We start from the raw sequence: 16706 nt of genomic DNA on the forward strand, positions 1-16706 counted from the left end.
CGGCATAGACCAGTTCGTTGACCTCCAACCATGCCTCCAAATCATGGTTTGCTTTCCACCTGGTCTCATCTTCTCCTTGCTTGTGTTTTTCCTACAGACGTTCATGCCCAGGAGAAGGCTGCTTTGGATCCCTTTGGACCTTTCCTAAAAGGGAGAGCCCTGTTCATTAGAAGAATTCCAGGAGCATCCACTAAGGCTTCCATAGCCGTCTTCCATCAGTTGACCTTCACTGCCACCCCTATCGTTCAGGATGAGTGGCTTCCTTGCCTCCCTGGACCCCCGGCGGGTGCAGTGGGGGGCTGCCTGGTATGCCATGCACTCCAGGATCCTGCGCACCAAACCAGTGGAATCCATGCTGGAGGGAACTGGGGCCACAACGCCACATGGCACCAAGCTAGCTCAGGTGCTCACCACCATGGACCTCATCTCGCTTGGCGTTGGCAGTTGCGTGGGCACTGGGATGTACGTGGTATCTGGCCTGGTGGCCAAGGAAATGGCAGGACCTGGCGTCATTGTGTCCTTCATCATTGCAGCTGTCGCGTCCATTTTATCAGGTAAGTGTCTCGGTGCATGGGAAGGCCCGTGGAAAGTGCTTGCCTGCCTGTTACCGTGCATCCCACTCTTCTAGAGTATTTAGTGGTGAGATGTATAAGGTGGTAGAGAGGTGGTCATCATGCTCCTTTTTTGCCTTGACTGCCCGGAAGTTCAAGGCTAGGTTTTGGCTTAATTGTAGTAGCCTCCCTTTTTCTTAGGTTTTTCAATACAAATAATTATTCCGGTGCCCAGCCATCTCCCAACTTCTCACTCCCTGTCATGTCCTAATGGCTCTATTTTTATTATAACTCCCTTTTTCACTGGAGATGATAAGTCAATCCCTTTGGGAGGATGGATATAACCAGGACATAAATAATAAATAAAGGATAGGCAAAATAGCAAAACGACAAGTCAGTAAGTCTGATATGATTGGGATTTGATGAGCCTCAAACTGGCCCCCAAGCAGGAGGAATCCAAGCTAGGAAATGTAAAGCTCCTGTGAGAACCACGAAACACCATCACCACAAGCACTTCAACAGATGGATATTCTACAGAGGGACCCAACTCGCTCCTTCTCTCTGCTTGAGAAAGAACCATAAAACTAGTTTTTTTTAAATGGGGTACCAGGACTTACATGTTGAAAATTTGTGAAACAGCTATGCTATTTTCTTTTCCTCTTCCCTCCTCTTCTCTCGAGTTGTGATCCATGGTATCTTCCCAGAATGCCAGGAATAGGTCAATGGACAACTTGAAAAAGAAGGAAAAGGAAACTTCCTCCTTCTTGGTGGTTATATTGCAAAAACACAAGGCATTGCTGGGTTTGGGGGTGACAGATCATGTGGGTCAACTCATGTACTGGCAGTGAATGCTGTGATCTCATCAAACATTTCAGGAGAGGTAAGAATGCTAAGCTATTGGAAGCTCTGTGATATATCGGGGTTCTGTGTACTGATGCATACCATCACAAGTTCTACATTCATATCATACATCCACACTAAATCATCCTCCTCCAGGTGGGATGCACAGACTAGGAATATGCACCCAGAAAGTGCACTGGTTTATATTTGACATCTTTTTAATTTGATGAGGAAAATATTTCCAGACTGATTTTGTTTATCTCCTGTCATGGCTTCCTTCCTATTGGTTTTACTACGATCTCCTTTTCCTGAAATCATTCTCTAATATGCATGAATATCCTAATAATTGAGGTTCCTGCAGAATATAGGATTTTTTTCTGATAGATGAAAATTAATTATTCACATGGATGAATTCCATGGATACTTGAAGTTCTATTAACCTGATTGCAATCATTTTCAAACTTATTTGGCAAAGAAATTATTTGGGGGAAGCAGCCAGATTCTTACTCACCATAAACGTATAGATTTGAAAGTGTTTGCATATAGAATAGTATAGCCATTGGTGGGACAAAAGGCAGACATATATCCAGGGAGTCTCACAGAGGGCATAGGGCAGATGGCTAAGAGTCCTGCCTGGTTAATGCAGACTGCACAGTCTCCTTTAGGTCCCACCCTATTATAGCCCAGTCCCCCAAACCTTGATGATTCCCACAAATGAATCCCCACATCTTATCCTTCACAGTGTTTCATTACATGTAGAAACCAGAACGAGGCCCAGTCATATTCTGGGAGTCTGCCCCCTGCCACAGTGTTTATGGTGCTACATAACCTAGACTTTTCTGCCGCTCAGATGGAGGTCCTGAGATTGGCCCAGCCAGTGTGTTGCTAGAGCTTTCTCACACCAGCTGCCAAGAGCCCTGATTCTACACACCTCTTTCCAACTTTGCATTCAGTGAAGTCATGTTAACTTGAAATCGGCTACGGTGGGAGTATTTACACCACAGAAATTGGCAAATGCTATGAACTGGAGTTTGTTTTCAGAGAGTTGGCCCTGGTACTGCCCAGTAACTAGTGCCTTCACACTGCACCAGACACCAAAAGAAAACCCTGCCTCTCCCCGAGTCAGGGACCCCACTTTCCCCATAGGGCTGCATCCATAACACTTCTCTACACTTTGTGACTGACTCATCTCCCCACTGAGGCCAGCTAGTGTCCTCCTAGAGCCCCCAGCCAGAGCCAGGACCAAAATATGCCAAAGTTAGCATATTTACAGCAGGTTTCTTCAACCTGGCCTCTCACTCTATGATCCTTTGTCACTAAACTAAGGAAAGTCTCCCTCCATTGTCTTCTTTCTGCTCCCATATCATCCCCATATTGCCTCTCCCTCAACTGCTTCTCCATATCACAATAATCCAACTCCCCTCTATCCTCAGACCTTTAATACATGATCCTTTTCTCCTCCTGGCCTTAACTAAACCTAAGTCGACCCTGAGGACACCATTGCCCTGACACCTAATCTGGGGAGGCTGACATTCCCACACTCCTCGCTCACGTACAAAGTCGGGAGGATCTGCCTCCCCACTGTCCCTTCCAGATTCGTGTTCTTCCACCATCACGTCAAAGCTCCACCACTGCCCAGCTGTGTGATCTCAAAATTCTCAAAGTTTTGTTTTCCTCATCTGCAAATTGGAGATAATAACAGTGCTTAACTGACGGTGTTGTTATAAAGAGTAAATGTGAAAATATATGCAAAGCTCTTGGCACAGTGCCTGTCAGTGGCAAGCATCCATTAAAATTCATCTTCCTGAGGCTCATGCCCCCTGGCCCACGAAGCTCACTTACTATGATCTCCTCATCTCTCAGTAACTCCCTCTCACAGTCTTCCTCTCTAGCCCAGCTTCTGCAATAATCCCAGGCAATTTGAATAACCAGGTGGATTAACCCATCCATCACCCTATCCCAGCCATGACTGGACATTGTTATGCCCATGGCCCTCACCTATACCAGTGCCACAACAGCCACCATTCTCATGGCCACACTCTAGTGTTGTCATTACCTGGAACTGCTTTGCCTCAAGAACATTAAACTAAAACCTCACTTTCGGACCATAGCTCATTCCCTCACTCCCACGATACTTGCTCCTAAACCTTATCAAGATTCCCCCAACCCCCTTACTCCCTTTTGCACTTTCCAGGCTCTGAAACTACCCAGTAAAATCCATCCCAGAATCTCTTCCTTCCCAAGTCTGCACCTGAGTGAACAAGAGCTCTTGGGAAAGGTCATACAGTCCCACAGAGGAACACACCACAGAGTTATGGTTTCGAGTCTTCCTCAGCTGATCCCATGAGTCTTTCACTTGCCCTTTGTCAAATCTTTTCAATGATTTTTCTATACTTTCACTGCTCTCTTCAAGTCCCACTCAATTCACATTTCTTCACTTAGAGCAGAACCTTGATTCCTTGAAGATATCTGCCATGAACTCCTTAAATATTCTACCACCTAACATGTATCTCACCCTCACTCACACTTGCTTCCTTTCAGAGGGTAAAATGCCCTTACTTTCAAGCCAAAGGTATCCCTTGACCACTTAACCCCATCCTCTCTACTCTCAATGATCCTCCTCTCTAATTGTGTCTTCAGCCTCTCCTTCTCAATTGGCTTCTTCCTCTAGTCAAGTCTCTCCCCCATCCTAAAATATAATTCTTCCTAGGCCCACATCCTCTTCTAGCAACTTCCCATCTCTCTCTTCTCCTTCCTTTTCAAACTCTTCAAGAGTGCTCATTGATGGCTCTTAAATTCCGAGTCATTTCTCATCCCACTGCTTTCTAGCATCTGCCCTACTATGTAACGAAACTGACCTTAATGAGGTCACCAATGGCATCCTCTTTGCCAAGTCTTACAGATATTTTTCAGCACTGATCACACTAGAATTCTCTGCTGTATTTGACAAAGTAAGTCATGCTATCCCTCCTGAGACATTCTATATTCTCTTGACTGCTGTGTGACAACATTGTCCTTGTTCTCTTCATACCTCTCTGATCATTGCCTCTCTGGCTTCTTCATGGCTTCCCTTTCTCCACTTGGTCCATAAATGTTGGTGTTTCCCACTCTACACTTTCTCCAAGCTGATTATGTCCTCTCGTGGCTTCAATTGCCATCAATATCCCCATGCTTATATTAATATCCATATTCATGTCTCAGCCATATACATCTCCTCCAAGCTTCACATTGCCTACCAAACATCTCCATCTGTTCCAGACACACCTCCAGTCAACATACTCCAAATTAATCATCTTCCTCCAAACCCGATTCCTCTTTCTATATTCTCGCTCTCTCTTTCACCCATTCCAGGCAGAAACCTGGTGTTATCTTTTCTGCCTCGCCTCTCACATTCAATTACAAGTCCCATCAGTTTTGCCTCCTAAATAGTTCTCAAATTAATCCCCGTCTCTGTCTTCACTGCTCCTGCCCTGAAGTCTCTATTAGTCAGGAATCTTTCTATTAAAGCCACAATAACCCAACCCCACCAATCAGGAATGTATTGGCTCAATGGCTGGACCAGGGCTCGATGTTACTGGTGCTTCGTCTCTCCAACTCTTTGTCCTCCTTCCCTCGTATATTGGCTTCATCTTCAGGAAAGCTATTTCTTCATCTTTACAGCAAGAAACCCTCACCCAGTCATCATATATAAAATATCATGGAAAACTCTGATTGGCTTTTCTTAGGTCATGTGTCCACCTTCACATTTCTAGAATAGGATAAACAGTTAACACCTTTGCTGACAGATGCCATGCAAAACTGGGCAAAACTGACTGCTTATTTAAGATTTGTGGTCATAAATTTGAAGGTAAATCCAGTCTCCACAGTCTGCATTTATCTCCAGCAATAATCACTGCTTGGTTGCAAGAGTGGAGTAAAGGAAAAGTTAGGATTAACTAGGTTTAGCTTTTTCCAAGCAGAGAGAGAAAAAAGCAATGAGGTTAGGGATGTTTTCCAAGGAAGAGGAAATAGTGCTGGACCACATGATCTAGGTTGGATCAGGAGAGAAGTGAGAAATGAAGGTAGCGAAGCTTCAGGAGAAGTGGCAGGACAGATGGAGGTTGATGATCTCAATGAGTTCAGGAAATCATTGAAATGAAAATATTAAGAAAGTGAGCTAGGAGGATAGAAGTGAAGTCAAAGAGTGGGATATTTGACTCTAAGATTTCAGAAGTGGTACAGTAATCAGTAATGCTGAGTTTATTCTTGTAACCTGGCTCCCCCACTGACTGGCTGTGAGACCTTGAGCAAATTCCACTATGTCTCTGAGCCTCAGTTTCTCCACTTTGAAAATGGTCATAATAATATCTACTTCATAGAGTTGTGAAGACTGCATGAGATACCTATAAAGTGCCTGGTACAATGCCTGGCACATAGCACTAAATAAGCCATTACTATTATTTTGTGTCAAATCGTGTATTAGGTGCTTGCCATATATTATCAAATGTAAAACTCAGTATCTCTTCAGGGTAGGTGTTATTATCTCCAATTTTACATATGTGGAAACTGAAGTTTAAATAACAGAACCTAGATTCAAATTTGTTATGCCAACAATATCTTCCAATCTTGACTATGAATTTAAATAATTTGGGGAACTTCTTTTTTCTGAATAATGGATTGTGAGGGATCAGCTTTATTAAGTCATAATTACATATGGTAAAATTTACCCTTTTAAATATACAATTCTATGAGTTTTGACCAACACACACAATTGTGTAGCCTCCACCACAATCAAGATACAGGAGGGTTCCATCACCCCTTGTAATTCTAAAAGGTTGCCTCTTTGTAGATATTCTCTCCTGCCAGCCCCAACTCCCGGCATCCACTGACCTGTTTTTTCCATCCCTATACTTTTGCCTTTTCCAGAATGTTGTATAAATGGAATCATTCAGTATGTAACATTTTGAGCTTGGTTTCCTTCACTTACTATGATGCATTTAAGATTCGTTCATGTCATGTGTGTCAGTAGGTCGCTCCGCTTTATTGCTGAGTAGTGTCCCATTGTATGAATATACCACTGGGCTTATCCATTTACTAGTTGAAGGACAATTGAGTTGTTTCCAGTCTGGGCCGTTATGAATAAAGCCATTGTAAATATTTGTGTACAAGTTTTTGTGTAAACACAAGTTGTCATTTCTCTTGAGTAAATACCTGAGTGGAATTGCTGGTTGGTATGGTAAGTGTGTGTTTAATTTTATAATAAACTGCCAAAGATTTTTCAAAGCAGCTGTATTATTTTTCACTCTCACCAGCTACACATGAATGTTCCACTTGCTCTGTTCCTTGCCAGCACTCAGAATTATCAGGTGTTGTTTTTTGTGGTTGTAATTTTTTTGTTTGTTTGTCATTTTAAAAGGTGTATAGTGATATTTCAATGTGGTTTTAATTTGCATTTCCCAAATTACTTATATTTTGAGCATCTTTTTAAGTGTTTATTTGCCATCCATACATCTTCTTACATGAAGCGTCTGTTCAAATCTTTTGCCCATTTTTTAACTGGATTCTTCATTTTCTTATTATTAACTTTTAAGAATTCTTTGTGTATTCTGGATACAATTCCTTTATTAGATATGTGTTTTCGCAAATATTTCTCTCAGTTTGTGGTTCATCTTTTAACTTCTGTTTATTTCTTTTTTAAAATACTGATGCCCAGGCTCTGCCACCAGAGATTCTAATTCAATTGGACCAAGGCAGAGCCCAGGGACTGGCGTTTTTTTCAAGTTCTCCAGGGGATTCAAATGCGCAGCCAGGGCGAAGAACTACTCTGTTATAGGACCAGGACCCACCTTTTGTTGCAGCCATAACTTACAGGAAGAGGAAACCTAGGTTAAGATAGAAATTTTTGGCCAGCAGATTCTTAAGAGATTTTCTTGGCCTTGTGGCGTCATCCCCCATGCCATGCAAATCAGCTTATAACATGAAACAAATCTACCTCAGAGAGAGAGCCACTTTCTCCACAATTTGACAAGACCCAAAGTTGCGTCAACTTCTCTCCCTACTTCCTCTACCAGTCCTGCCCCAACACTGTAACTGCCCACAGCACTCTCGCAGCTGGAGGGAAACTTATCAGAGGAAGCAGCTTGTGTGTAACCTTTACCTTTCATCCAAAAGGTCTTATCTACTCTTTAATAGCTCAGCAGGCCACAACCAGACCCCACGCCGGGGGCCAAACCCAAAAAACCCTTTTGTGTACACCAGATTAAATAAACCGTCTGGGGGAAATTGATTCTTTTCCTAGTTCCCACCTATAGCCTTGTTGAGAGACTGAGGGATGGAGACAGGATGGTGTACAGAGGTTCTCTCATTCAGCTGGCTTGGGATGAAACACAAATCAAAGCCACCAGGCCAGTGACTTCTGGTCATTCAAAGCCCCAAGAGCCTCCTACAAACTTGAGTGGAGAAAGGATGACCAATTTGACTTTTTTTCCTAAGTTTATTTCCAATTCTCTTTTAATATTATGAAGATTGAACCTCAAACAGAATATAGGTCTGAATAACTCCCAAGCTCATGCACTTTCTACAGTAACTCTTCAAGCCCATGTCTTCAATGGTTTTGGTAGGGATTAAACAGTATGCATACACAGCATCAATCTCCCGTCTGGTGCACAGTATCAGTAATTTTTATCATCTACTCATAAGAAATAATTGGCAAAAATCTAATAAGATATGGTTCAGTAAAGATGTATTGGGTATCCACCATATATCAGTCCTGGCACAGTGCCAAAAACAAATAAATTGTCTCTACCCTAAGGGACCTATTGCTTATTGATGGAGATGAACACCAAACCTGATAAGTAACTGTGGCAATAATATTAGTAACGATAGTAATAGTAGCAGTAGCGGCAGCAGCAGCTACCATTTATTGAGCATTTACTGTGTACCAAAAGAGTTCTAAGTGCTTAGCACATTATTTTACTTCATCCTCACAACAATCCTATGTGATAAGTGGTTTATTATCCTCATGTTACAGATGAGAAAACAGAGGCTTCCAAAAAGTTTGGTAACTTGCTTAAGGCTCCTGCATAAGAGGTGACAGTGCAAGGAACAGAGTGAAAGCAGTCTGACTCCAGAGCCCATCTCTTAATCACTTTACTGTTCTACTAGTGTATTAGCATATTAGCTTTGGTTCAATTGATACAAGAGAAAACTAAAAATGAGAGATAATTTCACTCCTCTCTTGTGTAAAAGAAATCTGGGGGAAGGCTGCTACTGTGGCTCTGCAGACCCCGTGGGGGACTGAGTCCCCATGATCTTTCTGCTCTACCATTCGGATGCTTGGCTTCCATCCTCAAGGTAACTTCAAGATCCAGGATGGCTGCGGGAGTTCCAGTCAGTACGTCTGAGTTCCAGAAGGCAGGGAAAACAAAAGGGTGAGGCAGATCATTTCCCACATTTGTGTCCCCTTCTTAAGAAGCTTTTTCATAAGTCCTTCCTATAACTTCCACTTACGTTGGCTAAAACCTAGACACTTAGCCACAGCATGTGAGGCTTCTGTGGGTATATTGCCAACCACAGCATTGCAGAGGTTCTGTTGATGGGAAAGAAAAGAAAAACTGGTTGTCACTGCCACCTCTATAATGGATGCATAACCCCTAAGCCCTCCCGTTGGCTAAGGTCAAGTTGTTCTGAAATATTTAAGAAAAATTGGACCTGATTCCCATTAATGTCCAATTGGAAAATCTAGCATCCCCCTCAATAAACCTAGAGAGTTGTCAGGCTTACCTTTCTCCTAGTTCTTCCAACTCTGGATCTCTGCTTCCATGGAGTCTCTATCTCTACTCTGCGTTTCACTTCCTGCTGCCCCTTTTCTTTACCTCATCATCCAGCTAGAGGCCTCCCCAATCTCTCCTCTCCCCCAAGTATCAACAAGGAAAGGTCGTATGTGCAGTGGACTTTGTGGAAAGTTTGGGCCAGAGATGGGACATATAATGCAGTCCATCCCAACAGAGAGCAAGCTTGCAGTTGAACATAGGACACTCCAATTCTCCCTGCCTTTAGAGAATGTCCACCAACGCTCTCTTCTTCTTGGCTTCAGCCTCCAACCCCATTGATGGGTAGTCTTTCTCCTTCAATCTCACCATCTACTCCCTAGCCTGCTCACTATCAAGCTGTAAAACTCTTGTCCATATCTTATCCAGAGCAGTCTACTTATCTCTCTGTCTCCCTACAAGTTCATCCTGGCCATTCTGCAAAGACTATCATTCCCCCAACCAAAATGGTCCATCAGGATAATTCACTAAACAAAGTGGGTTCTTAGAGGAGGGATTTTGGGGCCAAGCCAGAAAGGTTAGATATCATTCTGTAGGCATGGAGAAGTTCAGGAACACAACTAGATCTGTATTTTAGTAACAGGGTGGGGAGAGAACAGAGGTGGATAAACTGGTTATGCACATATTGTAAAGAACAGGCAAGAGATTATGAGGCCCTAGGCTCTGACAGTGGAGGTTGGAAGGAAGCTTAGGATGGAGAGGATTTGGGCATGGGTGGATGAGGAAAGATAAGAAGGATAAATGCTCATGCTAGCTGAGAAAAGACACACAATAAATGAATATGTTTTTAACACAATGTCATTAGAATAATGGATTTACAACACAGTTCTGGTGACAGAAAGTGAAAGTAGAAACAGAAAACTCAAGTAAAGAGGCCCCCCCACAGAACACCATGAGGAATAGTCAACTAATCTTTGTGCGCAGAACACTGCATATGGTGCCTTCCTGTAGCATCTCCTTTCCATCCTCACCAACCCAATGGAGGGAGGCGTGATTTTAGTTCTGCCCTCAGATGAGGAGCCAGAGGGTCAGAGGTTAAAGTAACTTCCTGAGAGGCAGGCGGATATTTAGTGACAGAGCCAGAACCCAAATCTAAGGCTGTAGGACTCCAAAACTCATGATCTTCCATTTCAGCAAGCTGCCTCTGGGATCTGTGAAGCCAAACAATCTGTCTCATTAGATGTGGATTCATAAGTTGCAATCAATGAGAGGGTCTGAAAAGCAATATAGAGCCATCACACCGAGTAGCACTTTTCTTGGCACTTAGTTTATGGTTCAGCACTAGGGTTTATCATCTGTATTTCCTGCCATTCTCATTTGCTCTTTAGCATCTTCTGATCCATCATCAGGCGAGCGCATGGTAACCGAATCCCTGGGGAGGTGGTAAGGGAAGCAGGGCTCCCACAGGCGAGGCTCCCAACCTCCTCCCTGGGCTGGTTCTGCAGACCTTCACAAAGCTCAGTCTTCCCATTCCAGTATTCACCCCAGGTTGGATTTTCAACACTGAGGAAGATTTCTAAAGATTCAGAGTCTATTTAAATAGTCTGGTGAGTGCCCTTGTTTTGTTTTTCAAACAAACCATTTTCCTCTCCTCAAATTGAAGCCAGACTTGAGAGGTGAACACCAGGAGGGTGGGTCCTTATGCATCACTGATCATTCTCAATGATCTGGGATCACTCCCTCATTCCATAAACTTGCATTTTTCTGTTCCCCTAAACTTATCTGAGAACTGCTCTTCATCACACCGGGGGTGGGAGAGGCAGAAACATTGAAAAGGTGGGGAGGGAATGCAAAAATGAACAAATGCAGGCCAGTCTTCAAGTTTCTGGAAGACCAGCTCTCCAAAATATTGTCAAAATGCACAGCTATATGTCAAAATCCTAATAATGATAGCAGCTACCCCCAATGTTTGTAAAGTCTCTAAAACATAACTTAGCAAGCACTCCATAAAGGTTAGCCATTATTATTATTACTATTGTTTTTATTACTATTAGGCAAATACTGTGCCCCAGGCATTGTGCATACATTAACCCATTTCATCTTCTCAACCTCCCTCCCGTATTAGTGTTCCCAATTTGTGGCTAATCATGATAGCTAAACCACTGAGGACTTACTATGTGCCTGGCACTGGCTGAACGCCATTTGCATAATCCTCACAACAAATCCTACAAAATAAGTGCCATCATTATAATCATTTTGCAGATGACAAAACTGAGGTTCAGAGAGGTTAGGTGACTTGTCCAGGGCCATAAGGCAGTCAGTGACAAAGGCCCAGTCTAAATTCGATTCTACTTGGTTTCAGAGACTGTTACCCCCAATCTGCTTTATGCAGATACATCCCCCAAAATTTAAAAGCTCAACAAAGAGAATCAAATGGGTCAAGGAAACCCTCACTCTTATTGAGGTTTCAAAAGAGACTGGAGCTCACTCTATTCTATTGATTAAGAGAGGACTTTTTGAGATCAAAACTTCTGTAACCCAGGTCATGTAGATGACTTCTAAGCTCAGTGCCTTTTTGTCACCTGTCAGCAGTGACAAGGGTGTCGCGAGTGCACGCAGCTCTCCTATATAGGGCTGATTGACAGCCCTGTAGGAAGGATGTCAGTTACCAGTTCAGAGAAGGTGAGCACACTTTAAGAGAAATTTGCAAGTTCCTCAAATTGCCAATCGTGAAAATGAATTTCCTCCAGCAAATCCAGGAGAACCTGGCCTTCTTTTACACCTTCTACAGCACCTGGTAGAGTGGACAGTGCAGACCAAGAGCGTGGCTGTGGAAGGGACTGGCCCCCTGCTCTGGGCTCAGCATGGCAGAGGTGGGGCAGAACACAGGAAAGAACTCTAAGACAAAGGGCTTGACATCAATGCAAAGAAACAGGACAGGCACACGGGAAATGATCATGAGCCTGGCACGAGACAAGAGGGCCTAGGTCGGAAGTGGGGACACCTGAAATCCAGGTCCAGCTCTGTCCCTCAGCAGCTCAGGACCCTTAGGCAAGTCAGTCACATATCTCGACCTCAGTTTCCTCCTCTGCAAAATAAAGAGCTTGGGTTAGATTGCCCATATGAGTTAGGATAAAAAAGAACCCAGGGAAGCGTAAGATTTTAAAGAGACGTCCAGTGTCTCAACTCCCCACACTCACATCCCAACCCCATGTAGCATCTGGGCCCAGATGCAATTAATCCCTGGAGCTGATATTCCTCACTTCAAGCCCTGTCCTGTCATTTACCACTGTGACTTGGGAAATGTACTTAACCTAGGGCTTCCCAAACAGACTGCCAAAAATTACGGGTATGCCAAGGTATTGACCCCTCCATGCTCAGGGCAGCAGGGAGGTGGCAGAGGCCCCAGGCTAGTCACCTCTACCTGTGAGCAGCCTCGCCCCTTTACACATGACCTCCTTCTCATACCCATACAAAGAGTATCATTTTCCAGGTGTGTTCTGTCAAGTGGAAAATATTGGGAAGTCCTGATAACCTGTCTAGATCTTAGACTCATCATCTATAAATGGAAATAATAATAGTCACTCCATCATAACCATCTTGTGAAGATTAAGATCGTGTATGTAAAGTGCTCGCTACAGCTGATGCACAGAGGAAATGCTCAGTAAGGTTTGCTGTTGTTATTATCACCACTACCAATACTATTGGCAGGGGCTCCAATCCAACAAGGCGAGGTTCATTCTCAATGCAAAAGAGCAGTCCGTGTTTCAGATTCTGAAGCCCCTCAGAGCATACCTAGCAAAAGACCCAGCAGATCTGCCTCTTACTCACCCTTTCTCCGGGTGAACCTTGTGCAGAGCATACTTTTGGATCTGAATGTACTTGCCCAAGACGAATTCTCGTCTCTACCGGGACAGCCCCCTTCAAAAACATTGTGCTTCAAAACATATAAATAGGGTGTGCCTTAGAAAACAAGTAAATAAATACATATAGTAATTACAAATTGTGATAAGTGCTATAAGGAAACTAAACCGGGTACCATGACAAAGTCCTCTCTCTGAACAAGTGATATTTAAGCAGCCCCAATTCTGTGCCCTGAGATGACTGCCAGAGATGAGTGAGGCACGATGGCCATGGGACAACTACCTGAGACAAGAGTGCTGATGGAAACTCGTGAAGAGCACCAGCCCTCACCCTTGGAGGCCTGGTACAAGGCAGACTCTGTGCATAGAGTCTAACTGGTTGACCACAGCAGCCCAGGAGATTTGCCTGTGCTCAGCCGCCTGCTCTGAACACTTGGTGCCTCTCCTCACATTGCTAGGTCACAGAGGCTGGTGCTAGGGGCCATGGCCATCTGAGGGAATCAGAGAGTCCCTGGTGAACTCTACTTGCCCTGCGAGGGTGTAAGATCACCAAAGCTAAGGGTGTAAGGAGAGAAAAGAGTTAAGAGCAACACTTTGTTAAATGACAACAAACAGATGGAAATGGAGAAATAAGAAGCAACAATGGAGAAAGAAAAAAGTGAGCAGAGGAGGAATAAAACTGAAGGAAGTACGGACTCTTACCCAAGAACACAAAGGTGTAAGCACTGATGTCACAAGCTGCAGAGATAAAAGACCATTCCAGCTGACAGGCTATGGACTGGAGATGGCAATTTCTGGGGCATGGTGTAGGCAAACATCACAATACAGAGGGTAGAGTTGACATGGAGAAGAGGGACAGCAAGGAATAGAATGGATCTTTGATTCAACAACCTAAGGAGTGCATTGCATTCATCCCAGACATAGTCTGTGCTGTGCCTTATGGAATGCCCGTGGATGGCTGTATGTGTGTGAAAAGCAATGATTTGCCAGCAAACATTATGAACATTTCATACTATACATCACCACGGGCCATTTTCATGAATCTGGCCCCAGAAAGTCCCTTGCAAAGCAGTTGAAAACATATATACATATATATGTACATTTACCTGTATATCTATGTATACATACACATGCATAAATGTATCCTTATATCCTATCAACTCTTCAAGAATTTTCTATTTTGGAATAAATTCAATAATAGCCCTTGGCTATATTTATTTATCTTGAGATTTTATTTATAAATACTCCAGCTTATAATTTCTTAGGCATTTTAAAGAAAATAACCAATATAATGAATTTCTCTTATATGTGAAACATAAATACAAATGCCTGCTCCTTTGCGAATATTTCTAAAATATTTTAATTACGAGAGCAGTTGATACTATGTCCAAGAGCATTCCATGTTTTCCTCGGTGGGAATGCCTCTTTCAAGAAGCCACCAACATATCCAAGGGATTCCTTATTCCATTCACAGGAGTTGTCTTGTAGAAAATCAGCTAAAATCCCATCATTGCTATTGCAGTCAGTAGGGGCTGCCCCATTGAAAACAATCCATCAGGACCATCTAGGTGAGAATCTTAGGAATAATAGTAACCCCCAGATCCTTGTCAGCTGTGCACAGAAGGTACTGTGCACAGTACCATTTACCAAGCACACACCACCCTTCCATCCTCATAGACAAGTAGGTGGCAACACTCACTCCTTAAAATACAAATTTCATACTTATGCCCTATAGAAGGCCAAATTCTTCTAGAATTTGAAGGCCAGGGGGTAGAAAGGGGGAAGGAGAAGAAGAGAGGTGAAAGTGGCAGGCGTTTATATCACAGAAGGAAGGAGAACTAGAAGTAGGCGCTGTAACCAAATCCCCATGCCCAAAAGATTCCCTTTAATGGTCTCCTAAATCCTGAGTCTCTGGCCCTGCTCTGCCCTCCCTGCATGTTGGCCCAGTTTGGAAAAAAGTCAAGATGGCATCCTTTTTATGAGAGGTTTCTCATGTCTCTGGGAAGGTCCTTCAAAGAGAGCTGATCCAGACCCATGAAAGATTCACTGTGTCTCACCTTCCTGGGCATCTGTTGAGAATGCAGCCAATCCCCATGGAACCTAGTCCCACCTGCTCATCAAATGAGCTGAGGAGACCAGGCAAGGGCCCAAGTGTGTACTCTTAGCACTCATCTTTAACTCTGTCCACTACATTCTCAGGGCAAGGGGGTGGTGGCCTGGTCCTCTCACAGAAGCTTCTAGGTCTGTCATCTCAGTGCCACTTTCATCTGCTTTAGAAATGGGGGCACTGCCTGCTCCTGGAGAGTGATGAGTGGCAAAATATTTGGGTGACAGAGAACTACTGGTTGTCATTTCAACTCCTGCTCTCCTTTTCCTACCGCACAAAGCCTTTTCAGCCCAGTTATCAGAGCCATCTGGACGAGGCCTCATGAAGAAAGGTTGAGCAAGAAAATGGGAAATTTCTCTTCACCTCACAATTTCTAACTGGACTTGTAGACTAGAACAGATGTTTCTAGATTACATATTAAAAACCTAAGAAGAAACTTTTCTAGGTTCTGTTTTAGAAGTGAGTTGAGCACCCATAGGGCTTGTTTAGACTCTACATGATTTCTGATAGCCCTGGCAATGCTGAATCTCTAAAACCATCAGCAAACATACTTGCTTCCAATCTCTTTTATCTCATCTCTAAGGCAAAAGCTCCTGTATAAACACTCTGGAGGCTACTGCTAAGGAAAGTTCTCTGAGATTCCTTTCCCTCATCTGTAACAATAGCCATAGCTCTCACTGGAGGAGCGCCGACTATGTACCAGGAACCGTACATGTATTCCTTTGAAGATCCATAATAACCTGCACAGCATGTGTCACCATCACCATTTTTCCAAATGGGGAATGTAAGCCTCAGTGAATTGGATGACCTGCTTGAGGTCACAGTTAGTAACAATTTTAGTTGCCATTTATTAAGCACTTACTGTGTGCCAGGCACTGGGCAACGTGATCTGTGTGCATTAACTCATTTAATTGTCCTAACCACTCTCTGGGTCTCTCTCCAGAGGCTGTGTGGCCCCTATGATGCCTCATTATAACACCTCTCGCATTTTACCTGAGCATCAGATGAGGAACCATGCACAATGGGCCTAGCATTGGTAGACAACAAAAAACATGCCTCTGCCTTCACCTTTTGTCTCTCCACCCCCCGCCAAGGCTGCCTTTGATGTTAACCTGAGGTCACCTACATAAAAACCTTAAAGCAGAGAAAAGGGCAGTTCCAGCCTACCTGCTACCTCAGCAATGAAGAAGGACCAATCTGGACCAGAAGATGGACTCAGGGAACAGCTAATTCTGTGGATTCTTTGGTTGGAAGCAACCACATGAGCATTACTATTATTATTACCATTGTCATCATCATTTGATAAAACAATCAAGTAAAATAATGTACACTAGTGATGATAATTAACAATAGAATGACCAGACAATATTATACTTGAATTCATCATATTATGGAAACTTATGGAAACAGACATCAGGCCTCCAATAACCTCTAAAATATTTTCATAGAGGGACATCTAGAGAAGAGAGTAAACAGATAGTCTGGTCACATTTAATCAGCAAATTATTAAACTTCCTTGACCTGTTTTGGGGGTCCCTTCTCTGACTATGATGACAACTTCTTTCCTTCCTGTATATATGTGGATATATGGGTGCTG

At 43.4% G+C, this 16706-nt stretch overlaps 1 protein-coding gene across 1 annotated transcript in view; it reads left to right on the top strand.

Moving 5' to 3' along the window:
* Nucleotides 1-250: 250 nt before the first annotated feature.
* Nucleotides 251-16706, top strand: part of SLC7A14 (solute carrier family 7 member 14) — a 53575-nt gene continuing 37119 nt past the window's right edge. The window contains exon 1 of the mRNA XM_014783189.2: nucleotides 251-554. Coding sequence (XP_014638675.1) covers nucleotides 251-554 — 304 coding nt within the window. The remainder of the gene's footprint in view (nucleotides 555-16706) is intronic.

Source organism: Ceratotherium simum, chromosome 15 (genome assembly GCF_057802395.1).
Source record: "Ceratotherium simum simum isolate JZ-2026a chromosome 15, ASM5780239v1, whole genome shotgun sequence".
NCBI lineage: Eukaryota > Metazoa > Chordata > Mammalia > Perissodactyla > Rhinocerotidae > Ceratotherium > Ceratotherium simum.